The 14,821-nt window shown below is 43.3% G+C and overlaps 1 protein-coding gene across 1 annotated transcript in view; it reads right to left on the bottom strand.

Annotated features, from left to right (window-relative positions):
• LOC120930373 overlaps positions 1-14,821 on the bottom strand; it is a 59,843-nt gene that overhangs the window by 4,709 nt on the left and 40,313 nt on the right. The window contains exons 18-20 of the mRNA XM_040341565.1: positions 4,624-4,962; positions 1,977-2,171; positions 369-545 (exon numbers count right to left, since the gene is read on the bottom strand). Coding sequence (XP_040197499.1) covers positions 369-545; positions 1,977-2,171; positions 4,624-4,962 — 711 coding nt within the window. The remainder of the gene's footprint in view (positions 1-368; positions 546-1,976; positions 2,172-4,623; positions 4,963-14,821) is intronic.

Raw genomic sequence — 14,821 nt, 5'->3', positions numbered from 1 at the left:
AAAATAAAAATGCATCTAAGATCTGACAGCGTAAGAGCCTTACACCTGTCAGATCTAATGGATATCTATGCGTAACTGATTCTAAGAATCAGTCGCATAGATACGCCGGGCCAGATTAGGACTTACGACGGCGCAAATGGCGTTGCGCCGTCGTAAGCATTTTAAGAATCTGGCCCATGATTTCTATTTGGCTAAATACTCTAGTGCATGTGTACCCAAGTGGAAATTTTGAGGTTTAAATATACATATTTTCACGCAAGATACACAGAACTTTCACTCAAGATTTCAAAAATGTTCTAGTTGGATTTAATTGGAAAAATGTGTGAATGAGTAAATAGACTCCTTAGTGTGTATCCATTTTTATTTACCCATTTTTTCATCTCTGTCTTCCTTGTACAATGTCCACCTGGACATTCCTCTGAAGGGTCAGCATAGTTATCATCCAGAACATTGGTCCCTTTCTCACTGATGACTGGCTCATGGCTGAGATCATGCCTTTCTTCCTTGGATAAGCTGGTGTCCTGAGATTCCTCACCCGAAGATCCCTTTTAAATAGAAATATTCTTTAATGAGCAACCCCAATTAACAACTAAAATGAGTGAATGCATTATATTATGCTAATATGAGCCAGGGAATTTAACTATTGTGCTAAATTCAAAGTCTGGTTAGTTTTACCTAGGTTTTAGTTATATGGCACCCTTTTTACATTAGATCCTTACATGTTCCCTGGAGAGAATCTGCAAATCCGAGATAGGATTTATGCTGTGCTGCTTCTTTTTTCTGAGTGAGAAACGTCAAAAAACCTACAATGAATGGTACTCTGAAGAGCAGGTCTGCACATATGCATTGCTCACTGGCTGGTGTTCTTACATCAGCCTTTCTCAACCAGGGTGCCATCTGGGTTCTTCAAGGGTGTCATGGCAAAATGCCTGAAAATTGCTCCAACAAAGGCAGGCAGGTGAATCAAGCCTACCTTATTTTACACAGAGCCACAGGTTATTACAACCATTACTAATGCAACATTATAAGTACTGACCCTGTGCTATGCTGCACCAAGGAGTATGTGGGGCACCCACACAGGGTCCTTGGATACCTCACCCCTGCCTCTCTTCCAGTGCCAGGGCTAATGCCTAGGGGAAAAATAGAAGCCCTGGCTGGATAGGCTCTTTCCTCATATGCATGTCAACGATGTACTTTCAGTCTTGAAAAAAGATTACCTTTGCTATTTATCATATATTTGAAATGGTATTACAACCCCAGGTCTTAAAATGTGCATGTAAAAAGAAGACAAAGGTTTTTATCTGCATATGTACTATTAACAAAACAAAAAAGCTACTTAAAGTGGATGTAAACCCAATTCATGAAATTTGAGCTGGGCACATATATCTGCAGTGTTTTGTTATCTCTCTTCAAAGAGCTAAGTCCCATAGCTCTCTCCTGACCTGTTCCTTTGTTATCAGCCAGATAACTCCTGACAAATTCTCTGACACACCAGATAAATGCAGCCTGAAATTTCTGTCCGGGGAGGTTGCTATAAATAGATTAGCAGGGAGCTGGACCTGTTACAAAACAACTCTGAGAGTCTCTGCCTATGAGGAGAGGGGGTGTGTGCTTTTCCTCTAATCAGCAATGTTAGCTATCTTGGCTGTATACCCAGACATCACACTCTGTGTTAAACAGGAAGAGAACATTTCCTAACACGATCTGAACTTTCTAAACAGTATACTGTATAAATGTGAAGACAGCAGATATGGATGTAAAACTTATGTAGGATTATTTTTTTCATCTCAGTGTATCATCTGAGGCTGTTCACTTCACTTGGTGTATGGAGGGTTTACATCCACTTTAAGCATTCACAAAAGCACAAGAAAACATTTAAATTCTTAAAGCAAAAACGAATAGGTTTCACCTTTGTAAGCTCCGAGGAAATTACATCTGCTTAACAATTACACTTCATTTCATACGCAGCCACTTACCTCCAAAATACTAATTGTCCCACTAGCTTCAGAAAATTCTTCGCCCTGATCTAGAATGACATCACCATCATTGGTAGTACCATCTGTCAATATGACAACAACTCGTCCCACCACTTCTTCTTTACCTGGTATCAGTCCACCTATTAAATTCTGAGCTGCTTCTAAAAATGACAATGCTAGTTTGTCAGCAGAATCCTGTTTTGGGAAAGAAGACAAAGAAGGAAAGCGGGGGTTCACCCTATTAATAAAAAAAAAAAAAAAAAATTTCCTCTAGCATAAAATGAGGCATAGTAGCGCAAGCTACAGTATGCCTGTCTTTATTTTTTTAGCCCCGTACTCACTGTGCAATCGTAGAGACAAGATTCCGACTCCCCGCGGGGAATGGGCGTTCCTATGGAGAGGGAAGGTGATTGACGGCCGGCTCTGGCACGTCACGCTTCTCCGGAAATAGCCGAAATAGGACTTGGCGCTTCACGGCGCCTGCGCATAGTCTGTGCGCAGGCGCCGTATAGCGCCGTGAAGAGCCGAGACCTGTTCCGGCTGTCTTCGGGGAGCGTGACGTGCTAGAGCCGGCCGTCAATCACCTTCCCTCTCCATAGGAACGCCCATTCCCCGCGGGGAGTCGGAATCTTGTCTCTACGATTGCACAGTGAGTACGGGGCTAAAAAAATAAAGACAGGCATACTGTAGCTCGCGCTACTATGCCTCATTTTATGCTAAAATGTTGTTATGGAGGGTGAACCACCGCTTTAAGCATTTGCTTTTTCATTACTTTTAAATATGCAGCTTTCAATAAAATAATAACTAATGATCCTGCCATAAAGACCATTTTGTAGGCACTTTATTCTATGATGGGGTAAAAATGGTCTCCCCATTATACTTCTGTGTTGCAGCCAACACTGGAGACAATGCATGTAGATAGGAAGTGGTTTTAAAGGGGCTGCACAAGATCAGTAGCACTACAACAAAGAAAAGAAAGGTGAAAATAGTGTATTCTAATAAAAAATAGTGATTGTGTATAATACACAGTTCTCTATCAAATTAAGTGTCTTTAGCTGGGGTTTAGATTCAGTGTATGACGTAGCTATAACACTGAGATGGTTGGAAACAACCCATAGTTAGTTGGAAGAAAGATAATTCCAGAGTATAGGCTCTTCCCCAGGAAAGTCATGTAAACAAACATTACCCGTGGTGAACAAGGAGGTAGTTTTCAACATACTGGCTGCATTTATACCTTTCATTAAAACAGTGGATGGCTTTAAAGTTTAAAGATAATATCCTAAATGTACTTAGAGCAAAAGAGAGCTACTGCAAGAATTTACAGAGGAAAGTTACTTGTATGCACTGTAAGCATATTCCATACATGGTTCAGCAAATTCCTTTTTTATACTTTGTTCATCTTCCAGATTCCTTGCAATAAGGATACCAAGTAAATTGTAATTTTGTTAATAAATACAGCTCAGGCTGGGCATACACGGTCCTTTTTATACATGGTTGCCACCATGATGTAGAAAGTGATGTAGCGCCTGTGTACTTTCAAGTACCGGTGCTATTCTAAATTTAAGGGGGACTGAGAGAGTTAGTTAGCTCTCATCCAGTTGATTTGTTCAAATTGGGTCTCTGCTTTAGCTGGGCTGTGCTGTGGGCTCATTCTGTTGTTGCTGGGGTGTTATACCACCCCGGAGCGACGGGTGGCGCCAGTGGAGTTCAGGCTAGGGTGCCTCTTGCCAGCAGCCAATAGGGAGGGAGTTTCCCTCGTGGGGCATGCTGGGGGAGGGTACTTCTGGAGCAGACGCCATCAGGCGGGGTTCTTGTTCTGGGTGTGGCACCCACCTTCAGGGTGACCACACATCACGGCTCCCCGACGAGATGGCCTACCAGGCCGGGGTGCGAGTGCCACGAGGTGTTCCTGGTTCCGGGACCATGACGGCCCGGAACATTTAAAGCTCTGGCGGGGGCCCCAGTGATCTACTGGGTCCCCAAATTCTGAGGAAAAGATCCCAAGCGAGATAGCTGTTCGGTGGGGAGTCAGCCTGAGGCGAGCCAAGAGAGGCAGGCGATCCAATAGGGCCTGGACAATCCATCGGGGATCAAGGTAACCAGACACTGAAGGGGTTGGAGGTTAGCCACCTGTCAGTCGGTAACCTAACTGAAAATTACCTGAGGAAGATTAAAGCGCAAATTCTACTAAGGAGGATTGTCTCCATGACCTAAGTTCTAGGGAGGGTCTGTGGCAGAGATCCTTTCCCTCAAAGTTCTGAGTGATACTCTGGCTGCCAGGTCGGTGTGAGAGGCCTGTCCAGGTACACTATACCCACTCCGGCTGGAGTTGCGACGAAAGTAAAGTATCGTTGGAAGCATGACTGCTTCCGTACTGTTAGGCCTGGAACCGATATTTCTCTTCCTCTTACATCTTTACTATCTACCTCCAGTTTATTGTTTACTGTGTTGGGTAAAATAAAAGCACAAGAAAAGACACCTGCTGTTTGGACATTCCATCATTGCTGTTCTCATCAACTACCCTAGACGGCAGAGTCACAGAGGTAACAGGCCATCCCAAATATAACCAGTGGTTCTTTCGGGGGTGAGCGCTACAGTGAAATCATACACAGTTACTAGCAGTGGTTCATTTTATAGCTAATCTTACCGGTTCAGTGCAGCCGTACTTTGATGAATCTTCCATAAATGCCATAGAGGAAGTTGTATCTTCTCCATGTTCCTTATTTACAGTGCTACTATATTCTGTAGGTTCCTCTGTGCTTTTGACTAAGGCGTGTTTTTTGTGTTCATCCTCTTCATGGTCCAGTTCATATCTTACTGCTTTTTGATCTTTTATTGCAATGTGTTCCTTTTTAGTGCTGTCGTCGCTTTGTGTTAGGGGGTCGCTTGACAATCTTTCTAGTTGTTTTTTCTCAACACCACATTTAAAGTCACCAGTCTTATTTCCTGTAGTCTCTTCTGTTTTCGTGATCCCTGAATCTACATTCTAAATACAATCAAATGGAAAAAACAATTCTCAGAAGCATAGATTTAGTGCAGTACTTTTCAGCATTTGATCAATATATTTATTAAACAGTTCACTCTGAGACAACATAATAATATGCATAATTTAAAAATGAACCACAATTTTAACTTTCAATGTGCTAATGTATAAAGCTTATACATACATGTAGATATCTATATCTATCTATATATACAGTATCTCACAAAAGTGAGTACACCCCTCACATTTTTGTGAATATTTTATTATAACTTTTCATTTGACAACACTGAAGAAATTACACTTTTCTACAATGTAAAGTAGTGAGTGTACAGCTTGTATAACAGTGTGCATTTGCTGTCCCCTCACAATAACTCAACACACAGATATGAATGTCTAAACCGCTGGCAACAAAAGTGAGTACACCCCAAAGTATAAATGTCCAAATTGGGCCCATTTAGCCATTTTTCTCTCCCCGGTGCCATGTGACTGTTGTTAGTGTTACAAGGTTTCAGGAGGGAATGGGGAGCAGGTGTGTTAAATCTCGCTCTCACTCTCTTATACTGGTCATTGGAAGTTCAACATGGCACCTCATGGCAAAGAACTCTCTGAGGATCTGAAAATATAATTGGTGCTCTACATAAAGATGGCCTAGGCTATAAGAAGATGGCCAAGACCATACAGTGGTTTAACAGAACAGGTTTCACTTAGAACAGGCCTCGCCATGGTCGACCAAAGGAGTTGAGTGCACTTGCTCAGCATCATATTCAGAGGTTGTCTTTGAGAAATAGATGTATGAGTGCTGCCAGCATTGCTGCAGAGGTTGAAGGGGTGACGGGGGTCAGTCTGTCAGTGCTCAGACCATACGCCACACACTGCATCAAATTGGTCTACATGGCTGTAGTTCAGATGGGGTCAAGCGTGTGTGGCGGCCACCAGGTGAGAAGTACAAAGACAAGTGTGTCTTGCCTACAGTCAAGTATGGTGGTGAGAGTGTCATGGTTTTCGGAGATGCATGAGTGCTGATGGCACTTGGGAGCTACAGTTCATTGAGGGAACCACAAATGCCAACATGTACTGTCACATACTGAAGCAGAGCATGATCCCCTCCCTTCAGAGACTGGGCCACAGGGCAGCATTCCAACATGATAACGACCCCAAACACATCTCCAAGATGACCACTGCCTTGCTAAAGAAGCTGAGGGTAAAGGTGATGGACTGGCCAAGCATGTCTCCAGACCTAAACCCTATTGAGCATCTGTGGGGCATCATAAAATGGAAAGGTGAAGGAGCGCAAGGTCTCTAACATCCACCAGCTCTGTGATGTCTTCATGGAGGAGTGGAGGAGGACTCCAGTGGCAACCTATTAAGCTCTAGTGAACTCCATGCCCAAGGGGGTTAAGGCAGTGCTGGAAAATAAAGGTGGCCACACTAAATATTGACACTTTGGGCCCAATTTGGACATTTTCACTTAGGGGTGTACTCCCTTTTGTTGCCAGCAGTTTAGACATTAATGGCTGTGTGTTGAGTTATTTTGAGGGGACAGCAAATTTAAACTGTTATACAAGCTGTCCACTCACTACTTTAAATTGTAGCAAATAGTAATCTATGTTGTCACATGAAAAGATATAATACAATATTTACAAAAATGTGAGGGGTGTACTTACTTTTGTGAGATACTGTGTGTTGTGTGTGTATATATATATATATATATATATATATATATATATATTAATATTTCAGATATTAGGATTTTTGGTTGAACTGTAAAATCTTTTTGGAGCACATCCCCGGACACAGATGACTTCCTATAAATGACTACTTGGGTTATGCTGCCACCTTCAGGTGAATGGACACTGGCCAAAAAAAGCAGGAAGCCCCCGCAAAGCATAACCCCTCCCAGCTCAACTAAGTCTCAGTTTTGTAGCAAGCAATGAGGAACAGACAAGAGGGAAAGGACCTCTGTATTATATATTGTATTCCAAGAAAAGTATTTTACAGGTAAACCAAAAATACTTAATTCTTTACATCACAGGACACAGGAATTCATATGCATGACTATTTGGGATGTTCCAAAGCACTGAACATGAGGGGTGGGGAACAAAACAACAAGGCTGACATGTCCAAACCCAAAAACAAAATAGGGGAGATTCAAATACAAAGCTGAATGCAAGACCATACACCCAAATTTGGTGTCCGCAGAGGCATACACATCTACCTGGTAGAACTTAGTAAACATGTGAAGAGAAGACCAGGCAGCAGCCTTACAAACTTGAACAAAAGAAACTTGATGCTAAATATGCCAGGAGTCACTGGTGGAATGGGCCTTGACCATGAAAGGAGGAACCTTGCCCTTGATACTGTAGCCACGAGAAATAAGCTGATGAATCAACCTAGAAATAGTGGCTCGAGCAGCAACATGACCCTTTCGAGGACCCCCAGGTAGATCAATCAAGAAATCAGACTGTTGAAGTGAAAGCTGTGAACTTCTGTTAATTTGGACAGATCCTCTGGATTTCATGCTCTGGAACGGAGCATATATTCTGCTCAAACTCTAAGGGCTTGGCAGAACCCCACTATAGCCACTGATGAATGGAGAGCCATTGCTACCAAGGGCCTTTAGCCTCTCATCCGTGGTGTCTTTAAAAACCATGATCTCCACCAGGAATGTCAGGGTCTTGTTTAGGTATGAAATAGCTGGGTAAACAGCTGGAGGACCCCATGTCTTGTAGAATTCCTTCTTCTTGGGGTACTGCTGAATAAATAGCTTCAGAAGTGAAAACGCCTTCTTCAGGTAATCTTACCTTTTAGGGAGCCATTGTAGGGCACACTGTGTAGTGTGTCCTGCCTACCTGATAGAAGGATTTGGGAGACCAATCTATCATTCTGTTCCCCACATCTCTGCCTGCATGAGGTCATGGCTTTCTGAGGTTAGGTAGGCCCTCCATACCCTGCAGTGATTGGCCACTCAGGTGATAGAAGTATAGGGTGTCTGTTTCTGAGCTAAAGGATCTTGAAAAACACATGCTGCTAGTGGAACCAGAAAAATAGTGTCTGTGCATGCGCAGAAGCCCCCCCCCCCCCCCACATTGGAACACCACTACTGTGCCCAAAAAACACAGCCAAACCAGCTCTACTGACCCAGAAATACCAGTGGGAAAACTGTCACCATCTTCACAAAGCCCAGGGGTATTCAGCAGTGCATGTAGCAGGGCCAGCAGGCCCACTCATCATCCAGCACAGTGGGTGCACCCTGCATGGCCCTCAGGGACTTGAGTTTCCCTACATTGAAGCACTGTTCTGGACCTGTAAAGTACCCTGCTATTGATTTTTACTGATAAACTGAAACCTGGAGATTGTTGCCTGCTGGATCCAGCACTAATTGGTAGTATTACATGCTGTCCCGGCTCTTCCATATAGAGTCCGGGATGCAGTGACTGATTTGGATAAAGCCCTCTTCTGCCCCATAAGGAGTCTCAGGAATAGGCCAATAATTGGGGAAATAAAGCCCACAAAAGCAATCTCCAGAGAGACAGCTATAGGTACATCCATCACCCAAGCACACTAGCTAAAAACTGAAGCTTAGTTGAGCTGAAAGAGGTCGTGCTTGGGTGGGGATTTCTCACTTTTCTGCCAGTGTCCATTCACCTTGAGGTGGCAGCATAACTCAAGAAGTCATAAAAATTATGTCCTCTGTGCCCTGTGATGTATGAGTAAGAACACATTTTTATTGTAAGTGTAGTAAATTATGGAGGCTGCCACTTCTTAACCCAGTCTAAAAATGCTAGTTCTTAAGGGTTCAATTGTTCCTGAGACACTGGCTTCTGGAGTCCTGGGGCACATTTGTTGGTTGGGGTAAATGAGCCACAGGATGTCAGAGACTAAACACTATCCAGGGTATTAGTGAGTGAAAATATTACAGCTGGCTTTTGGGCTTTCTGCGTAAATCAAATGAGCTCTGCTGCATGGTACACTCATAATTTCTATTCCATCGTCACTAAGAGAAGCTAGCACCACCATCAGTGTCTCTTCTGGTTAATGTAAGTACTCACTAAATACCAACCTTTGGGGGCCCTGTTCCCACTAACACCAATGTTTTGGTGCTATTATGTTACTGACAGTAACATCAGGAGGAATTTTTTCCACGGATACTCATGTAAGGAGGCCCTTCTCCTACTGGCACTAGTGTGAAAGGGCATGACATGTAAGATCCAAAAACATATTTAAGAGGTGCTGGAACTTCAAACTTTATTTGTTCTATAAAACGGAGAAAACATTATACTTTGTTGAAACAAACATATTATATTTACCTGCTCTGTTTAGTGGTTTGCACAGAGCAGCCCTGATCCTCCTCTTCATGGGTCCCTCACTGGCACTCCTGACTCCTCTTCCTTGACCAGTGCCCACAATAGCAAGCCGCTTGCTATAGGGGCATTGGTGCATGATCGCTCCCGAGCTTTGCCAATGACTCCCACTGCTATCTCAGCCAATAAGGAGAGGGAGTCCTGGGACAGCTAAGGCTCTTGTGCACATCTCTGGACTGAGAGGGGGCTCAGATCAGTAATAGAAGGGGTGTGGGGGAGCAGCACATAGAAGTTTTTTTACCTTCATGCATAGAATGCATAAAGGTAAACAACCTTTAGCCTTTACAGTCACTTTAAAGGTTTTAAAAAAAAAAAAATAGAGCACCAGACCAAATAGTGAAAAAGTCCAAATTGCTTTAATGATTTGTGATATAAGCGCATAAATCAGCCTCTTAACCCAGGTGACGCTCCAAGTCACCAATCCAGTTATTACCGCTGAGGGTGCAGGTCAGGGGAGAGCGTGTCTTGGCTCAATGGATACAAATGTAAAAAAAGAACACCCCAGGTGCTGCACATCCAGCAAAATCCAACAGTCTTTGTAGTAAAAGCAGCCTCTGTTTAGGCTCATCCAGGCCATACTATTGATGTGTTTTGCCCTGCCCTTGGGGCTTAGTCATTGAGGTGGAGATTCCATGTGGTAGTGGAGAATAAATACATCATCAGCTGCTGCTGCAGGATGAGGGATCACTTCTCCAATATACACACCAATAAAAACACCTAACCTAACCAGACACTCTTTAGACACTTCCATGGCTCTAATACACAATCTTTAAAAGTCCAGACTGTGGAAAGAGTAGACTGTCCTGTCCGTGGTGGTGACCGGTTTTCCCTCTTTTGCAAAAGGGAGGTGTATTGAATCTTTAAACTTGACACTCTGATCCTGAAGGGTCTAAACTTCAAATGGGATATCACCTATTAATATGAGTGATTCCCTACAATAGCCCATACCTCATTCTCAATAAAACTCTAATATTTCTTCTTTCTAGTCCTTTTCCTCCTGTTTCCCCCTTTTCCTCTCCCCCTCCTTCTCCTTTCTTTCCTTCACCTTTTCCTCTCCCCCCTCTCATTTTCCTCTACCTTTTTCCCCCCCCCCCCCCCCTCCTTTTTTTCTTCCATTTTATTTTGCCTTCCTCCATCTGCTTTTTTTTTTTCCTATATCACTTCTTCCCACAAATTCCCATGTCACAGAAGATGCTATTTGTAGCAAAACGCATAGGAAGAAGCCTCTGTTTGTGACGTCATCGCGCTTTTGACATCTACAAGAGGTCCGCCCCTCTCCCAGGACTGGCCGCAACAAGTGATTGTGTTTCGCTTTTTTTTTTACATGTTTTTATACTTTACAAGCTTTTAATATATATAATAAATAAAAGGTACTTTTAATGGTTGTACCGGAGGGTGGCCTATGAACTAAACTAGTGGAATGTCTTGGTGGTCCTGTGAGGTGGATTTGACTGTATTTGAGCCTTCTTTGACCAGGTGCACTGTGGTGAAACACTAAATATACAGTTCTTATGTTCTTCTGTAATAGGGGGTCAATATGTTCTGGTAAGCAGGAATGACCTAAGGTGTAGTGGAGGTGCACAGTGGTGAAACACTATAGATGAGATTTACCAAAACTGGTGTGCAACGAATTTAGTGCAGCCTTGGGCATAGTAACCAATCAGCTTATAACTTCAACTTGTTCAAATAAGCTTTGACAATAAAATCTAGAAACTGATTGGTTAGGTTACAATGCACAGCTGCATCAGATTTTGTGTGCACCAGTTTTTAGTATGTCTCCCCCAATAGATGTGGCTCTTTTGACCACTCTATTTAAAAATACATAAACTCAAAAAACATAACATAATAATAGACAATCAAATGCAGTAGCCATACTGCATTAAAAAAATGAATATTAAAAAAAAATATTGCATAAATGAATAAATTACTTTTTTTTTTTTTGCCTGCCTTCCACAACCCCCCTTCTCAAATCACCCATTCGGACCCCCCCCCTCTCTCCCGTCACAACCCCCTCCCCCCACATTTCCCCTTCTAGAACAAATCCCTCTCTCCTCCTTCCTTTTGCAAGACAAATTTCTCACCAAACAGAAATTTCCCCTTCATCCAGTACAACTACCCCCTGATGAAATCCTCCTTCCCAGCACAAATCATTGCACCCCCCAGTAATAATCATTTCCCCTCCTACCACCAACCCCCTCCTATTTCAAATCCCCCTAATTTTCTTTAAAATATTCTAATCATTTAATCCACAAGACTGCTAAATCAATTATTTAGAACTGATAGAATACCTTCTCCGGTGAAGTTTATATAAGAGCAGTATAAAATCTACAGTCAAACACAAACCTCAGTGCACGTTTTTAACATCTTTGGCCATACATTTGGAACCAGCTGAACATCTGAATTAGGGTGGTTTCACACTGACACGCTGTCAGGGCTGCTGTTAGAAATCATGGGGCCCCGTATAGTCTTCCTGACGGGGCCCTTCCAAACCTGTCTACACCAGCCTCTGAGATGCAGTGGGACTGACTTTATCCGCCTACATCCCCGAAAATAAAAAGAAGAGTTCCTCCTCTGCTCCCACCTTCTGGGTCCCTCTGTTGATGTGATGGGGCCCAGGGCAATGTAATTTAAGCCCTGGTAAGCAAGTAGGAGTAGGGGTATGGTCTAGTAAAATAGATTTATTCATTTAGGTTAAATGAACAATGAAGCTGCCCCAGGCCCCCCTGTTTAACTGATGAGGCCTGGGCTCAGTACAACAGGACCAGTTGTACTGCCTTATCAGTGGCCCTGTGTGCTGTGATTTGGCCACAGTATGTTTTTTTCTGTGGAATTACTCACTGTCTCCCATAGACTTCTATTAGATTGCAAAAACACACCAAACATACAGCATGCAGGACTTTTGGTGTGCTTTCAGAAAATGCACCAAAAACTCCCAATCTAATAGACATCTACGGGAAACCACAGGTAACACACATGAAAACCATGGGTACACTACGCTGCACCTGCTCTGCAGCCAAACTGCAGTGTGGCAGAGTGAAACCAACCTTGGGCATGGGATAACAGAAGATTTCACATTACACCAGACAAGTGTCATTCATCATTTTCGTCTAAACCAATTTGTCTGTCAAACCCTAATATATTAAAGATAGCGCTTTAATCTCAAGTTTGGTTTGAAAAGAAGGACTAAATGTTTGGCCCCTTGGCAGCCACATGTGAGAGCTCCAAGGTTCTTATTTACTGGTGCAGTTTGCTTTTTTTCTTTCAGGTGTATGCAAGTTAACATAATTTACTCTTTGAAGAGGTAGTCAGCAGGAGAGATGCCCACTGCTGCAGCAAGGGCATGGGATTGGATCAGAACACCACTGGCTAGTAGATGGGGGACAGTGCAGTGTGGAGTGTTTACTTACCTGCCGATTACCTACTTTATTTGCTGCTGGGACAGAAGTGAGGAGATAGGGGAATGGTAAGAAAACACTGCACAGAGCAGATCCGACAGTCCCGATCCAATAATGCTGTGTGGCAGAGGGAAGAAGCTGAAGGGGGAGAGAACATAGCCCACAACTACTCTCGGCATTCTCCTACACTTCAGAGTATATCGCCTCCAGCACAAAGCTGATAGGAGTAGTCAGATGCTGCTGTCACTACACCTATCAGCTTACAGTGTCAGGAACTCGGGTCAAGATGCCCCTCCCCTTACATGATATGCCACCCCTCCTGCCCCCCTTCCTGACCCTGTGTGCTGTATATGGATACATCCTTTATAGATTTATTTTGTATCTTTAATATGAGGGGAGTGTGTTGGCCCCCAAAAATTAGCTGTTTTTATTTGTTCATATCACAAAGTCTTTAAAGCAATTTAAATTCTTTCACCATGCCATGAATGTAAGGGAGCACTACACCTACACTATTGGAAGGGGTCCCCTTTACTAACACCAATGCAAGGGGTAACTTTTCCCACTGACACCGATATAAGATGGCCCTTTGGCCCTTCTCCTACTGACATCAATATAATAGGGGTCTTTTCCAATAAGTGGGCCCTTTTCCCAGTGACTACAAATGTAGGGGGGCCCTTCTCACACCGGCCATCAATTTGGGGGGGAAGGGGGCGCTCTCAACTTTGACCAATTTGTCAGTGGCACAATAGTTTAATAACATAGTTTGCAAAAACGACTTCAAAACCACAATCTCCCATTCCCTGAACCCCTGGCATATCCATAGTTCCACATATTCCTGAAATATAGAATATAGAGGAAATGTCCCACTAATCGCAGCATCTCCATGGCTCACAATTTTTAGTCTCTTCAAAAGGTGCCAAAGTGCTGAACGCATCCTAAATGATGAGTCATTGATGCAGAGAAAAGAACGCCAGCTTCCCAGAACCTGTCTTTTGCAGCATGGCCAATGCTGAGTTCCATAAGCATTAGAGTGTATTTTGATAGACCGTAGCCACAAAAATGTTTTTACAGTGCTAGAATAAGCCAGGTGAGGTGGCAGGTATCATGTATGTTTTTTAACCAGGTGACAGCTAAATGTTTAGTCTGTATCATTAGCAGAAGAGATATTGTAGTCATTGGTAATCCTAGACTAGTTCTTTTTAATGAAAGTTAGCCAGTCCACAGTGTCATAGGACAGGCAGATTTGTCTCTCAGTAAAAAATATCCTGCTGCACCGAAGGTCTTTCCAGACAGCACACTGGCTGCAGGGCAAGCCAGAGGCTCCAGAATATACTGTGCAAGCCAAGCTCCAGCCAGTGGCCCGGGCTGAACACCCACTAGTCAATGGGTCCATGTCAACCCTGGAACCGATGTAGTAAGCAAACATATAGTTTAGGCTCTGCCTGAGTGCTGCTTGCAGCTGGGCCTGGCCACTATAGTTTTTAAAACACTGAAAATTGTTGCTGAGGCATCCACCACCACTGCTACTCCTTTTAGGGATCAAATGATTGAAAACATGTTTGTCACCCTGGGATGCCAAATCAGATTGCAGATGTTTGGTTAGAAAAATGAAAAAACAATAATCTACGTGTCCTGTTCTGATTCAGCCCAAAATCAGTTCATATTGGATTTATCTAGGGGGCCATAATAAGTGCTTCGGAATGTCCATTACCATACTCACAGATTCCTATCTAGTTGGTGCCATTTATTTCCATCTCTGTGGAGGAATAAGATGGTATAATCCAGGGGCGGACTGACAACTAATTGTGGCCCCTGGGCAATAGGAGATTATGGGCCCCCTGAGCAATAGGAGATTATGGGGCCCCCGGGTAATAGGAGATTATTGGGCCCCCTGGGCAATAGGAGATTATAGGGCCCCGGGCAATAGGAGATTATGGGGCCCCCAGGCAATAGATTATGGGGCCCCCAGGCAGTATACACACACACATGCAGTATACATACACAGTATACACACACAGATACACAATATACACACACAGTATACATACACACTGAAAAGGTACTGGAGAGGCGGGGCAGCTATAATCTTGGGATTTTTTTTAAAAC

Source organism: Rana temporaria, chromosome 3, assembly GCF_905171775.1.
Source record: "Rana temporaria chromosome 3, aRanTem1.1, whole genome shotgun sequence".
Lineage (NCBI taxonomy): Eukaryota > Metazoa > Chordata > Amphibia > Anura > Ranidae > Rana > Rana temporaria.
The sequence above is the reverse complement of the archived record's forward strand: the minus strand, read 5'-3'. Positions and strand labels throughout refer to the sequence as shown.